General features: G+C 35.9%; 1 protein-coding gene across 1 annotated transcript; it reads right to left on the reverse strand.

The window, feature by feature from the left end:
- Nucleotides 1-6,443: 6,443 nt before the first annotated feature.
- Nucleotides 6,444-15,013, reverse strand: LOC132557505 (insulin-like growth factor-binding protein complex acid labile subunit). The gene is made up of 2 exons (XM_060222000.1): nt 14,942-15,013; nt 6,444-10,274 (listed from the first exon to the last, which is right to left on the reverse strand). The coding sequence occupies exons 1-2, from the start codon at nt 14,945-14,947 to the stop codon at nt 7,638-7,640; spliced, it is 2,643 nt and encodes an 880-aa protein (XP_060077983.1). The 5' UTR covers nt 14,948-15,013; the 3' UTR covers nt 6,444-7,637.
- Nucleotides 15,014-15,634: the final 621 nt, after the last annotated feature.

Raw genomic sequence — 15,634 nt, forward strand, 5'->3', positions numbered from 1 at the left:
ACTAACTCCCCAGACAGGGAGATGAAATAACTCCCCAGATAGGGAGGTGAACTGACCCCCAGACATGGAGATGTATTAACTCCCCAGACATTGAGATGTACTAACTCCCCAGATAGGGTGTACTCACTCCCCAGACAGGGAGATGTACTAACTGCCCACATAGGGAGATGTACTTATCCCCAGACAGGGAGATGTACTATCTCTCCAGACGGGGAGGTGTACTAACCTCTTACACAAGGAGATGTACTTTCCCTAATGTATAATTAATTTCATATCTTTCAAATATGTGATAATAAAAACAACACAAATACATTCCGTGCCATTTTTCACTTATCTCAGAATAACGTTTGCTTTTCAATTTAATCTTTAGGTATAGGATTGCCTCCTATGGACCGAATCAAGAGATTTCATCTTTAGGTATAGGATAACACTTCTATGGACCGAGTCAAGAGATTTCATCTTTAGGTATAGGATAGCACTTCTATGGACCGAGTCAAGAGATTTCATCTTTAGGTATAGGATAGGACTTCTATGGACCGAGTCAGGAGATTTCATCTTTAGGTATAGGATAGCACTTCTATGGACCGAGTCAAGAGATTTCATCTTTAGGTATAGGATAAAACTTCTATGGACCGAGTCAAGAGATTTCATCTTTAGGTATAGGATAAAACTTCTATGGACTAAGTGAAGAGATTTCATCTTTAGGTATAGGATAACACTTCTATGGACCGAGTCAAGAGATTTCATCTTTAGGTATAGGATAACACTTCTATGGACTAAGTGAAGATAATTGATCTTTAGGTATAGGATAACACTTCTATGGACTAAGTGAAGATAATTGATCTTTAGGTATAGGATAAAACTTCTATGGACTAAGTGAAGATAATTGATCTTTAGGTATAGGATAACACTTCTATGGACTAAGTGAAGAGATTTCATCTTTAGGTATAGGATAACACATCTATGGACTAAGTGAAGATAATTGATCTTTAGGTATAGGATAACACTTCTATGGACTAAGTGAAGAGATTTCATCTTTAGGTATAGGATAACACTTCTATGGACTAAGTGAAGATAATTGATCTTTAGGTATAGGATAACACTTCTATGGACTAAGTGAAGAGATTTTATCTTTAGGTATAGGATAACACTTCTATGGACTAAGTGAAGATAATTGATCTTTAGGTATAGGATAACACTTCTATGGACTAAGTGAAGATAATTGATCTTTAGGTATAGGATAACACTTCTATGGACTAAGTGAAGAGATTTCATCTTTAGGTATAGGATAACACTTCTATGGACTAAGTGAAGATAATTTATCTTTAGGTATAGGATAAAACTTCTATGGACTAAGTGAAGATAATTGATCTTTAGGTATAGGATAACACTTCTATGGACTAAGTGAAGATAATTGATCTTTAGGTATAGGATAACACTTCTATGGACTAAGTGAAAAGATTTCATCTTTAGGTATAGGATAACACTTCTATGGACTAAGTGAAGATAATTGATCTTTAGGTATAGGATAAAACTTCTATGGACTAAGTGAAGATAATTGATCTTTAGGTATAGGATAACACTTCTATGGACTAAGTGAAGATAATTTATCTTTAGGTATAGGATAAAACTTCTATGGACTAAGTGAAGATAATTGATCTCTAGGTATAGGATAACACTTCTATGGACTAAGTGAAGATAATTTATCTTTAGGTATAGGATAAAACTTCTATGGCCTAAGTGAAGATAATTGATCTTTAGGTATAGGATAAAACTTCTATGGACAAAGTGAAGAGATTTCATCTTTAGGTATAGGATAACACTTCTATGGACTAAGTGAAGATAATTGATCTTTAGGTATAGGATAACACTTCTATGGACTAAGTGAAGAGATTTCATCTTTAGGTATAGGATAACACTTCTATGGACTAAGTGAAGAGATTTCATCTTTAGGTATAGGATAAAACTTCTATGGACTAAGTGAAGATAATTTATCTTTAGGTATAGGATAACACTTCTATGGACTAAGTGAAGATAATTGATCTTTAGGTATAGGATAAAACTTCTATGGACTAAGTGAAGATAATTTATCTTTAGGTATAGGATAACACTTCTATGGACTAAGTGAAGATAATTTATCTTTAGGTATAGGATAAAACTTCTATGGCCTAAGTGAAGATAATTGATCTTTAGGTATAGGATAAAACTTCTATGGACAAAGTGAAGAGATTTCATCTTTAGGTATAGGATAACACTTCTATGGACTAAGTGAAGATAATTGATCTTTAGGTATAGGATAACACTTCTATGGACTAAGTGAAGAGATTTCATCTTTAGGTATAGGATAACACTTCTATGGACTAAGTGAAGAGATTTCATCTTTAGGTATAGGATAAAACTTCTATGGACTAAGTGAAGATAATTTATCTTTAGGTATAGGATAACACTTCTATGGACTAAGTGAAGATAATTGATCTTTAGGTATAGGATAAAACTTATATGGACTAAGTGAAGATAATTTATCTTTAGGTATAGGATAACACTTCTATGGACTAAGTGAAGATAATTTATCTTTAGGTATAGGATAAAACTTCTATGGACTAAGTGAAGATAATTTATCTTTAGGTATAGGATAAAACTTCTATGGACTAAGTGAAGAGATTTCATCTTTAGGTATAGGATAACACTTCTATGGACTAAGTGAAGATAATTGATCTTTAGGTATAGGATAACACTTCTATGGACTAAGTGAAGATAATTGATCTTTAGGTATAGGATAAAACTTCTATGGACTAAGTGAAGATAATTTATCTTTAGGTATAGGATAAAACTTCTATGGACTAAGTGAAGATAATTTATCTTTAGGTATAGGATAACACTTCTATGGACTAAGTGAAGATAATTGATCTTTAGGTATAGGATAAAACTTCTATGGACTAAGTGAAGATAATTGATCTTTAGGTATAGGATAACACTTCTATGGACTAAGTGAAGATAATTTATCTTTAGGTATAGGATAAAACTTCTATGGACTAAGTGAAGATAATTTATCTTTAGGTATAGGATAAAACTTCTATGGACTAAGTGATCTTTAGGTATAGGATAAAATCTATGGACATCTTTAGGTATAGGATAACACTTCTATGGACTAAGTGAAGAGATTTCATCTTTAGGTATAGGATAACACTTCTATGGACTAAGTGAAGATAATTGATCTTTAGGTATAGGATAAAACTTCTATGGACTAAGTGAAGATAATTTATCTTTAGGTATAGGATAACACTTCTATGGACTAAGTGAAGATAATTGATCTTTAGGTATAGGATAAAACTTCTATGGACTAAGTGAAGATAATTTATCTTTAGGTATAGGATAAAACTTCTATGGACTAAGTGAAGAGATTTCATCTTTAGGTATAGGATAACACTTCTATGGACTAAGTGAAGATAATTGATCTTTAGGTATAGGATAACACTTCTATGGACTAAGTGAAGATAATTTATCTTTAGGTATAGGATAACACTTCTATGGACTAAGTGAAGATAATTGATCTTTAGGTATAGGATAACACTTCTATGGACTAAGTGAAGATAACTGATCTTTAGGTATAGGATAACACTTCTATGGACTAAGTGAAGATAATTTATCTTTAGGTATAGGATAAAACTTCTATGGACTAAGTGAAGATAATTGATCTTTAGGTATAGGATAAAACTTCTATGGACTAAGTGAAGAGATTTCATCTTTAGGTATAGGATAACACTTCTATGGACTAAGTGAAGATAATTGATCTTTAGGTATAGGATAACACTTCTATGGACTAAGTGAAGATAATTTATCTTTAGGTATAGGATAACACTTCTATGGACTAAGTGAAGAGATTTCATCTTTAGGTATAGGATAACACTTCTATGGACTAAGTGAAGATAATTGATCTTTAGGTATAGGATAACACTTCTATGGACTAAGTGAAGATAATTTATCTTTAGGTATAGGATAACACTTCTATGGACTAAGTGAAGATAATTTATCTTTAGGTATAGGATAACACTTCTATGGACTAAGTGAAGATAATTGATCTTTAGGTATAGGATAACACTTCTATGGACTAAGTGAAGATAATTGATCTTTAGGTATAGGATAACACTTCTATGGACTAAGTGAAGATAATTGATCTTTAGGTATAGGATAACACTTCTATGGACTAAGTGAAGATAATTGATCTTTAGGTATAGGATAACACTTCTATGGACTAAGTGAAGATAATTGATCTTTAGGTATAGGATAACACTTCTATGGACTAAGTGAAGATAATTGATCTTTAGGTATAGGATAACACTTCTATGGACTAAGTGAAGATAATTTATCTTTAGGTATAGGATAACACTTCTATGGACTAAGTGAAGATAATTGATCTTTAGGTATAGGATAACACTTCTATGGACTAAGTGAAGATAATTGATCTTTAGGTATAGGATAACACTTCTATGGACTAAGTGAAGATAATTGATCTTTAGGTATAGGATAACACTTCTATGGACTAAGTGAAGATAATTTATCTTTAGGTATAGGATAACACTTCTATGGACTAAGTGAAGATAATTGATCTTTAGGTATAGGATAACACTTCTATGGACTAAGTGAAGATAATTGATCTTTAGGTATAGGAGAATCCTCTTATTACTCTCCTTCATTTAACATAGCAAACGGTAAAAGTTATCTGGGTACAGAGAGATTTGTCCAACAAAGTTCTGCTGAAAACAAAACAAAAACAATACATGTAGGATATTTCTCCGTGTAATCTTTATTCCCTCTACTACATATGACTAAAACATGACACTGAAATGACCTGGGCATGGAATGAATTGCCCTGCAAAGTCGTGGAAAAAACTTTCAATAGCTGCCTGGCACAATTGCTCCAACCGACTCCAGGCTGGCTCCATCTTGTAATGCAGAAGTGTAATACATAGTTTATGTTAACATATTATCAACAATAAAGAAAGAAGAACGACTGCAATCGAAAGGCATGGCTATTTGTTTTATCTACATTTGAAATTATTGACAAATTGTTAACGCATTAGCAATTCCAACTTCCTATCTCCATTTCCCTACACAATACAGATCACTTTCTGACTGTATGACTTGTGTACAATTAAATCAAATTTATCCGATCAATTTTCAGTGTTCTATAAATATATGCACACAATAAAAAATATGTATATTCAGATCTATGGTAAGCTGTGAATTAAACAAAAATAACAATTAAAAAAAAATCACCCAATCAAATTCAACATTCAAAGTAAAAAAAATGAGATAATTGATGAAGCCGACATTCTATAAAATAGAGCCATTGTTACAAGGACTATCAAAAATTGTGACCATATATGGTCAGAATTGTGTTTAAAAGGAATTCTCTGGTTCTTTAATCTAACCTCTTCAAAAACGCCACCTGGGTATAAAGGCCAGTTTTCACTGCTCTCTTGAGTGGTCTCTATAAACAGGTTTGACTGTATTTCCTTCCCCCAACAACGTTTCTGACTAGACAAAATCAACGAAGATGCTAAGAAAAAATCGTTTTAAAATGAAGCCACGATTTTCTCACGGTTACCAATGTTCCTTGTATACATGTTTCGGATATATTTTTGTTAATATCCGCCGATGCTTTTGGAAAGGGCATAATCTGAGAGCCATCTTAGGCAATTTCCGCTTTCATTTACACCAAATCTGATTGTCCTTCCCTAACAATATCACTGACCAAAATTTCATAAAAATCCTGCAAGGTTTTCAAGGGGAGGGTGGTTAGAGAGTGGAGCACAATTTTCCGTTTTTGGTTGATAAAACTATGTTTGTCATTCCCTCAGAATTTCACGTATATGACTGAGTTCTATGATTCATAAACGAGATTTTAAAAATTTCCATCATGATCCCACCCCAAAGGGAATTATCAAAAATGTTTAAATTGCATTTTCTTAAGGTATTTCAGACCATTTGGTTAATGTTCGCCAAAAGGTTTGTTAGGAGTAGCATTTATGATTGTATCACATAATTGGTTATACTTGGCATGATCGCCTTCCCCTACAAAAATTTTGGTCCTGATGGAATTTCATTGATCCTCCTGATCAGAAAAGCTAAACATTAAATAAAAATGACATATATACACGTAAACATATTGTATAATCTACACATACAGGACCCCGACGAACCGCAGATAGGGCACTACGATAACAATGAGATTCTGTAATAAACTGAGGCAAATGATGACTACAAACTAATTATAAATCTGTCTATTAATAACTATCGAGGATAGTAATTTGAAATAAGATATTAAACATATATATTTTTTAAAATCAGGCTAAAATATGAAAATGCTTCTATTCATTTTTCACTTCATGGATAATTATGTATAATAAAAATAATATCCCAAAGGACATCAAATATGTATATACATTTCTACTGTTTGGTTTTCATGTTTATTGCGGGTTTTGTTGGTTTTCCTGTTTATTGCGGGTTTTGTCGGTTTTCATGTTTATTGCGGGTTTTGTTGGTTTTCCTGTTTATTGCGGTTTTTGTTGGTTTTCCTGTTTATTGCGGTTTTTGTTGGTTTTCATGTTTATTGCGGGTTTTGTTGGTTTTCATGTCTATTGCGGGTTTTGTTGGTTTTCATGTTTATTGCGGGTTTTGTTGGTTTTCCTGTTTATTGCGGTTTTTGTTGGTTTTCCTGTTTATTGCGGGTTTTGTTGGTTTTCATGTTTATTGCGGGTTTTGTTGGTTTTCATGTCTATTGCGGGTTTTGTTGGTTTTCATGTTTATTGCGGGTTTTGTTGGTTTTCCTGTTTATTGCGGTTTTTGTCGGTTTTCATGTTTATTGCGGGTTTTGTTGGTTTTCATGTCTATTGCGGATTTTGTTGGTTTTCATGTTTATTGCGGGTTTTGTTGGTTTTCCTGTTTATTGCGGGTTTTGTTGGTTTTCCTGTTTATTGCGGGTTTTGTTGGTTTTCCTGTTTATTGCGGTTTTTGTTGGTTTTCCTGTTTATTGCGGGTTTTGTTGGTTTTCATGTTTATTGCGGGTTTTGTTGGTTTTCATGTCTATTGCGGGTTTTGTTGGTTTTCATGTTTATTGCGGGTTTTGTTGGTTTTCCTGTTTATTGCGGTTTTTGTCGGTTTTCATGTTTATTGCGGGTTTTGTTGGTTTTCATGTCTATTGCGGATTTTGTTGGTTTTCATGTTTATTGCGGGTTTTGTTGGTTTTCATGTCTATTGCGGATTTTGTTGGTTTTCACATTTATTGCGAATTTTGTTGGTTTTCATGTTTATTGCGGGTTTTGTTGGTTTTCCTGTTTATTGCGGTTTTTGTTGGTTTTCCTGTTTAAAGCGGTTTTGTTGGTTTTCATGTTTATTGCGGGTTTTGTTGGTTTTCATGTTTATTGCGGTTTTTGTTGGTTTTCATGTTTATTGCGGGTTTTGTTGGTTTTCATGTCTATTGCGGGTTTTGTTGGTTTTCATGTTTATTGCGGGTTTTGTTGGTTTTCATGTTTATTGCGGGTTTTGTTGGTTTTCATGTTTATTGCGGGTTTTGTTGGTTTTCATCTATCGCTTGTGGAGTTTATCTATAGTCCTTCTGTGTAAGCACTGTGAGTTCAGTCGTCCCTCTTCTCCAGGAATTCCTTTATTTTTCCCTTTATGGTCAGCACAGCTTCATCCCGATCATCCCATTGAAGGTACCTTTCACTCGCCATCATGGGATGCAGTGCTTTCGGCACGCTTTTCGCCCTCAAATACTGACTTGCCACAACAATAAAGTCTTCGATGATCCCTTTGGCCTTCAACATGATTGTGAAGTCTAATTCAAATTCATACCGGGGGTCGGAAATGTAGTTATTGCTGAGGATGACGATGACTTTTCGACTGGACTCCATGCTGTCAACGATATTGGCTATGTTAGACTTACCAGGTTCAGCATTTCTCTGGTCAAAGTAAAGCTTGTATTCACCATCAAATTGTACATTCATCAGCTCACCGTTATCAATATCTGGAAGAATGTTATCAAGCACCCATCTCCAATCATCATCTGCACACGACAAATAAGCATCATACTTGTTATCCCTGCCAGGGATGGGTTCATAGTTTAATGCATCCTTCCTTTTTCTGCGAACGCGTCTGCACATGCGATGGCATCTCAGTCGAATAAACCATCTTTTCCTGTAGAGACATATGATAATGATGATTACAATAATCACAGCCACGCCAACCGTCGCTAATAGCACGGGTAGGGTAAAGAACAGACAGTTTATTTTTGTCCGGTCAAAGGACAACAACTTCTTCCCGCGCCAGGCCACAGGACTGTTACAGATGTATGAAGGCAGTCCAGGAATAACTATATCCGTTGTGTTGACCCAGTCTCTAAACCAGCGAAGGTCACATGTACAAGCAAACGGATTGTCTGTCAGATTGAGTGTCATAAGATTCATTAAATCCTGCACGGAAGTACTGTTGACAAGTGCAATCAAATTGTGACTGAGATCGAGAGAGCTTAAATCGACCATCTTATTAAAAAGATGCGGACCCCATCCCGAGACACGGTTCTGACGGAGATTTAACGTTACCAATGAGCTTAGATCGCGAAAACTGGTGTCGTAGATCTTTTGTATCTGATTATTGGACAGGTCAAGGATCTGAAGTTTTGAAAGTCCTAAAAATAGTTGTCCTTGCTGATCTAGTTCCATGACACGTCCAATGTTGTTGTTCGCTAACTGCAGAGTTTGAAGAGAAGACAACTTGTTAAACAAAGCAACGGGCATTGTACCGAGAGCGTTGTCGGCCAGGTTAAGATATTGAAGAGCATTCATAGATTCAAATAAAGAAGGTCCGTCCGCAATGCTTTTTATGTTGTTCTTGTTCAACTCCAAAGACAACAGACGGGTCAAGGGCTGGAACACTTTGCCTGGTAAGGTGGCGATCTTATTTTGGACCAGATGCAGTGTTTTAAGATTGATTAATCCGTTAAATGAAGACTGATACAGCGTAACAATCGTGTTTCCTCCCAAATACAATTTCTGAAGGTTGGTGAGATCGACAAAGATGTCGTTTGGAAGTGAGCTGATCCGGTTTCCGTTTAGATATAGCAAAGCTAAAGTAGGCGGCATATTTCTGGGAACATCATCTAAAATATTGTCGTTCAGTTTGAGATTAGTCAAAGCTTTTAGACCATCAAACGCTGTGTCAGCTACAGATGTGATGCCACTACTGCTGACGTCAATTAACTGTAAATTTTCCAAGTCCGCAAATGCTCTATTAGGAATGGTGCGAATCTTATTGTTCGACATGATTAATGTATTAATCGTGGTATTTCGGAGAAGTTCGAATGTTGCGTTGGGAAGGAAACCTCCAAGAGACAAGTTAGCGATGTTCAAAGACAGAAGAGGTTTTCCCTGCAGACCAACAAGTGCACTTTCAAGCACTGGGGCGGTGATTGGGTTAATACCTAGCTTTAGAGACTTGATCTTAAGCAATGGAGCAAAAGCTTGGTGAGCTATTTCATTGATATTGTTTCTTGACAATTCCAGCTTGACGACGCTAGTTGTGTTCAAAGCCTCAAAAGTTCTGTTTTCCAGAGTAGTCACCTTGTTGTTGCTAAGACCTATATTCTTGAGTTGGGTAAGATTTCTGTACTCAACAGGAAAGGTTGCATTCTTAATGACATTGGCTGGAATGTAAAGACTTTGCAATCCCAGAAGTGTACCTAAGGAAGGAATTCTCTCCAGTTTGTTACTGTCCAAACCGACAAAAGTGACACTCGTACATCCGAAAAAAGCGTTCTCATCAATCATCTTGATATAGTTGTTTTCTAAATATAACGAGCCGAGATTTGTGAGGTTATAAAACGACCACTTTTCCAGAGAACTGATTACATTATTGTCTAACTTAAGTGTAGACATTCTAGGGGTATTCTCTCCGTGGAAGGCGTACTGTTGTAACTTTATGATCTTGTTGTTTTGAAGATACAGTTCCTTCAGATTGGGAAGAAAGCCGAATCTTGAACTATTTATTGTGTCTATGTAGTTATGGGACAAGTAGAGTCTCTCGACAGTTGGTGGTATGCCTGTTGGTATATCATACAGCGGTATACCCTCACAGTTAACGCTGGTCTTTTCTTTGTTGCAGAAACATTTCGACGGTAAACTTTTCGGACAGTATTTATTGAACTGTACTCCTAACACACACTTCCAAGTGACAAATGTCAAACAAATGACAGTCAAGTGAGCTGAAATTCCCATCTGGAACAGCAATAAAATATCAAACCTAACAACAATATCTCAAAAGGAAAAGAACATATCTCTACATATGACTTCCGCTGCATTCTACAATGCCTTATTAAATTCGTAGTCGTCTTTCCAAGACATTAAACAAAACTTTCGTAAGGTAAGTCCTCAAAATTCAAAACATTCTACAAAGTCACATTAAGGCAATCCTGATAAACCTCTCTCCAACACATTCTACAAAGTCACATTAAGGCAATCCTGATAATCCTCTCTCCACCACATTCTACAAAGTCACATTAAGGCAATCCTGATAATCTTCTCTCCAACACATTCTACAAAGTCACATTAAGGCAATCCTGATAATCCTCTCCCCAACACATTATACGAAGTCACATTAAGGCAATCCTGATAATCCTCTCTCCCACACATTCTACAAAGTCACATTAAAACAGTCCTGATAATCCTCTCTCCAACACATTCTACAAAGTCACATTAAGGCAATCCTGATAATCTTCTCTCGACCACATTCTACAAAGTCACATTAAGGCAATCCTGATAATCCTCTCTCCCACACATTCTACAAAGTCACATTAAGGCAATTCTGATAATCCTCTCTCACACACATTCTACAAAGTCATACTAAAGTAGTACTGATAATCCTCCCTCCCACACATTCTACAAAGTCACATTAAGGCAATCCTGATAATCCTCTCTCCCACACATTCTACAAAGTCACATTAAAACAGTCCTGATAATCCTCTCTCCCACACATTCTACAAAGTCACATTAAGACAATCCTGATAATCTTCTCTCCACCACATTCTACAAAGTCACATTAAGGCAATCCTGATAATCCTCTCTCCCACACATTCTACAAAGTCACATTAAGGCAATTCTGATAATCCTCTCTCACACACATTCTACAAAGTCATACTAAAGTAGTACTGATAATCCTCCCTCCCACACATTCTACAAAGTCACATTAAGGCAATCCTGATAATCCTCTCCCCAACACATTATATGAAGTCACATTAAGACAATCCTGATACTCCTCTCTCTCATACATTCTACAAAGTCACATTAAAGTAGTACTGATAATGCTCTCTCCCATACATTCTACAAAGTCACATTAAAGTAGTACTGATAATGCTCTCTCCCATACATACTACAAAGTCACATTAAAGTAGTACTGATAATGCTCTCTCCCATACATTCTACAAAGTCACATTAAAGTAGTACTGATAATCCTCTCTCCCATACATTCTACAAAGTCACATTAAGGCAATCCTGATAATCCTCTCTCCCACACATTCTACAAAGTCACATTATAACAGTCCTAATAATCCTCTCTCCCACACATTTAACAAAGTCACATTAAGGCAATCCTGATAATCCTCTCTCCCACACATTCTATAAAGTCACATTAAAGTAGTACTGATAATCCTCTCTCCCACACATTCAACAAAGTCACATTAAAGTAGTACTGATAATCCTCTCTCTCACACATTCTACAAAGTCACATTAAGGCAATCCTGATAATCCTCTCTCCCATACATTCTACAAAGTCACATTAAAGTAGTACTGATAATCCTCTCTCCCATACATTCTACAAAGTCACATTAAGGCAATCCTGATAATCCTCTCTCCCATACATTCTACAAAGTCACATTAAGGCAATCCTAATAATCCTCTCTCCCACACATTCTATAAAGTCACATTAAAGTAGTACTGATAATCCTCTCTCTCACACATTCTACAAAGTCACATTAAAGTAGTACTGATAATCCTCTCTCCCATACATTCTACAAAGTCACATTAAGGCAATCCTGATAATCCTCTCTCCCATACATTCTACAAAGTCACATTAAGGCAATCCTGATAATCCTCTCTCCCATACATTCTACAAAGTCACATTAAAACAGTCCTAATAATCCTCTCTCTCACACATTCTACAAAGTCAAATTAAAGTAGTACTGATAATCCTCTCTCCCGTACATTCTATAAAGTCACATTAAAGTAGTACTGATAATGCTCTCTCCCATACATTCTACAAAGTCTCATTATAACAGTCCTGATAATCCTCTCTCCCACACATTCTACAAAGTCACATTAAGGCAATCCTGATAATCCTCCCTCCCACACATTCTACAAAGTCACATTAAGGCAATCCTGATAATCCTCTCTCCCACACATTCTACAAAGTCACATTAAGACAATCCTGATAATCCTCTCTCCCATACATTCTACAAAGTCACATTAAGGCAATCCTGATAATGCTTTCTCCCATACATTCTACAAAGTCACATTAAGGCAATCCTGATAATGCATTCTCCCATACATTCTACAAAGTCACATTAAGGCAATCCTGATAATGCTTTCTCCCATACATTCTACAAAGGCAAATTTAGACAATCCTGATAATCCTCTCTCCCATACATTCTACAAAGTCACATTAAGGCAATTCTGATAATCCTCTCTCACACACATTCTACAAAGTCATACTAAAGTAGTACTGATAATCCTCCCTCCCACACATTCTACAAAGTCACATTAAGGCAATCCTGATAATCCTCTCCCCAACACATTATATGAAGTCACATTAAGACAATCCTGATACTCCTCTCTCTCATACATTCTACAAAGTCACATTAAAGTAGTACTGATAATGCTCTCTCCCATACATTCTACAAAGTCACATTAAAGTAGTACTGATAATGCTCTCTCCCATACATACTACAAAGTCACATTAAAGTAGTACTGATAATGCTCTCTCCCATACATTCTACAAAGTCACATTAAAGTAGTACTGATAATCCTCTCTCCCATACATTCTACAAAGTCACATTAAGGCAATCCTGATAATCCTCTCTCCCACACATTCTACAAAGTCACATTATAACAGTCCTAATAATCCTCTCTCCCACACATTTAACAAAGTCACATTAAGGCAATCCTGATAATCCTCTCTCCCACACATTCTATAAAGTCACATTAAAGTAGTACTGATAATCCTCTCTCCCACACATTCAACAAAGTCACATTAAAGTAGTACTGATAATCCTCTCTCTCACACATTCTACAAAGTCACATTAAGGCAATCCTGATAATCCTCTCTCCCATACATTCTACAAAGTCACATTAAAGTAGTACTGATAATCCTCTCTCCCATACATTCTACAAAGTCACATTAAGGCAATCCTGATAATCCTCTCTCCCATACATTCTACAAAGTCACATTAAGGCAATCCTAATAATCCTCTCTCCCACACATTCTATAAAGTCACATTAAAGTAGTACTGATAATCCTCTCTCTCACACATTCTACAAAGTCACATTAAAGTAGTACTGATAATCCTCTCTCCCATACATTCTACAAAGTCACATTAAGGCAATCCTGATAATCCTCTCTCCCATACATTCTACAAAGTCACATTAAGGCAATCCTGATAATCCTCTCTCCCATACATTCTACAAAGTCACATTAAAACAGTCCTAATAATCCTCTCTCTCACACATTCTACAAAGTCAAATTAAAGTAGTACTGATAATCCTCTCTCCCGTACATTCTATAAAGTCACATTAAAGTAGTACTGATAATGCTCTCTCCCATACATTCTACAAAGTCTCATTATAACAGTCCTGATAATCCTCTCTCCCACACATTCTACAAAGTCACATTAAGGCAATCCTGATAATCCTCCCTCCCACACATTCTACAAAGTCACATTAAGGCAATCCTGATAATCCTCTCTCCCACACATTCTACAAAGTCACATTAAGACAATCCTGATAATCCTCTCTCCCATACATTCTACAAAGTCACATTAAGGCAATCCTGATAATGCTTTCTCCCATACATTCTACAAAGTCACATTAAGGCAATCCTGATAATGCATTCTCCCATACATTCTACAAAGTCACATTAAGGCAATCCTGATAATGCTTTCTCCCATACATTCTACAAAGGCACATTTAGACAATCCTGATAATCCTCTCTCCCATACATTCTACAAAGTCACATTAAGGCAATCCTGATAATGCTTTCTCCCATACATTCTACAAAGTCACATTAAGGCAATCCTGATAATCCTCTCTCCCACACATTCTACAAAGTCACATTAAGGCAATCCTGATAATCCTCTCTTCCACACATTCTACAAAGTCACATTAAGACAATCCTGCAAATCCTCTCTCCCACACATTCTACAAAGTCACATTCATTAGAGTGTTCAGATCTCATGAACTTAATGGGGCACCGTATATAACAAGGAACGACAACTCGTGTAGGTATGATTTAAGTTGTCCTGCTTTATCAACCTAATGGATTGATACACAACCCTTACGAATGTTTTGTTAACTATATCTCATATTTTCATTGTTATTATCATTTATATGGTGCTATATCTACACACAAATTGACCTGCGATAGAAATGCCTTACTAATTTGTGAACTTCTATTTTTCTAGGTTTGAGGGATATTTCGTCTAATTGTTTGCCCTAAAAAATACTGTTTTATTTATACTTGTTATCTTTTTTACAACTAGCCTAGTTCTCGATCGGTGAAACTGGGATAAATGTACCACGCACTTGGATATACAGTCTGTAAAAATTATCATCATCAAAAACCAGTGTGCAAACATACAAACACTGCACCTAACAACAGCTCTCACATATGCACATACCTTCATAGCTTGTCCAGAGGGTAGACTTGGTCTTCAGTCTCAACATATGCAGACCCAACAATGTCGCGGCGACTATTATCGTCGTTAGACTAGGGCCTGGCTACGTAAGGGATTTCCAGAGCTATCGTGCGGTTTCCAGTGACTCATAAACTGGTCTATAAATAGTACAACAAATATCTGTCCTGCTTACATAACCATGTTGTTTTTCCGAAAGCAAGATTCTCGGAAAAGCCCTAGTTTCGATTTGTTCTCTAAACAGTACCGGCAAGGTGAACGCCCGCGCATAGCGATTCACATAGCGTGACTTGGTATGTTTTCAGTAATTTACTGTTTGTGCACAGTGCATTTGAATTGTAAAACGACACAATTCGGGCTAGCTTGTGAGAAAATATATCCAGTTTGAAAAAAGAAAAGGAGTTTTCATATCTAATTTTGCCCATATCCCCTTTACTAGGTCTCCGTGAGAGGTTAGCTATGAAAAGAAATAATTTCCAATTTCCTTGATATCGCGTTTGTATATACCATCCAGAGAAACTAACTTCTTCTTTACCTAAGCCAGATGCCCAATAGATCATTCATTATTTCTGTCTCATTTCTATCACACATTAATTTTTTTATATTTTGAATTTAACATTAAACACATCACTGGATATGAACTTCCGTGAACCCTGTCTGTCTTATGGACCTTACCAA

The sequence above is a fragment of the Ylistrum balloti genome, unplaced genomic scaffold (assembly GCF_031769215.1).
Source record: "Ylistrum balloti isolate Yb309-2 unplaced genomic scaffold, AGI_CSIRO_Ybal_v1 Utg370682, whole genome shotgun sequence".
NCBI classification, from domain to species: Eukaryota; Metazoa; Mollusca; class Bivalvia; order Pectinida; family Pectinidae; genus Ylistrum; species Ylistrum balloti.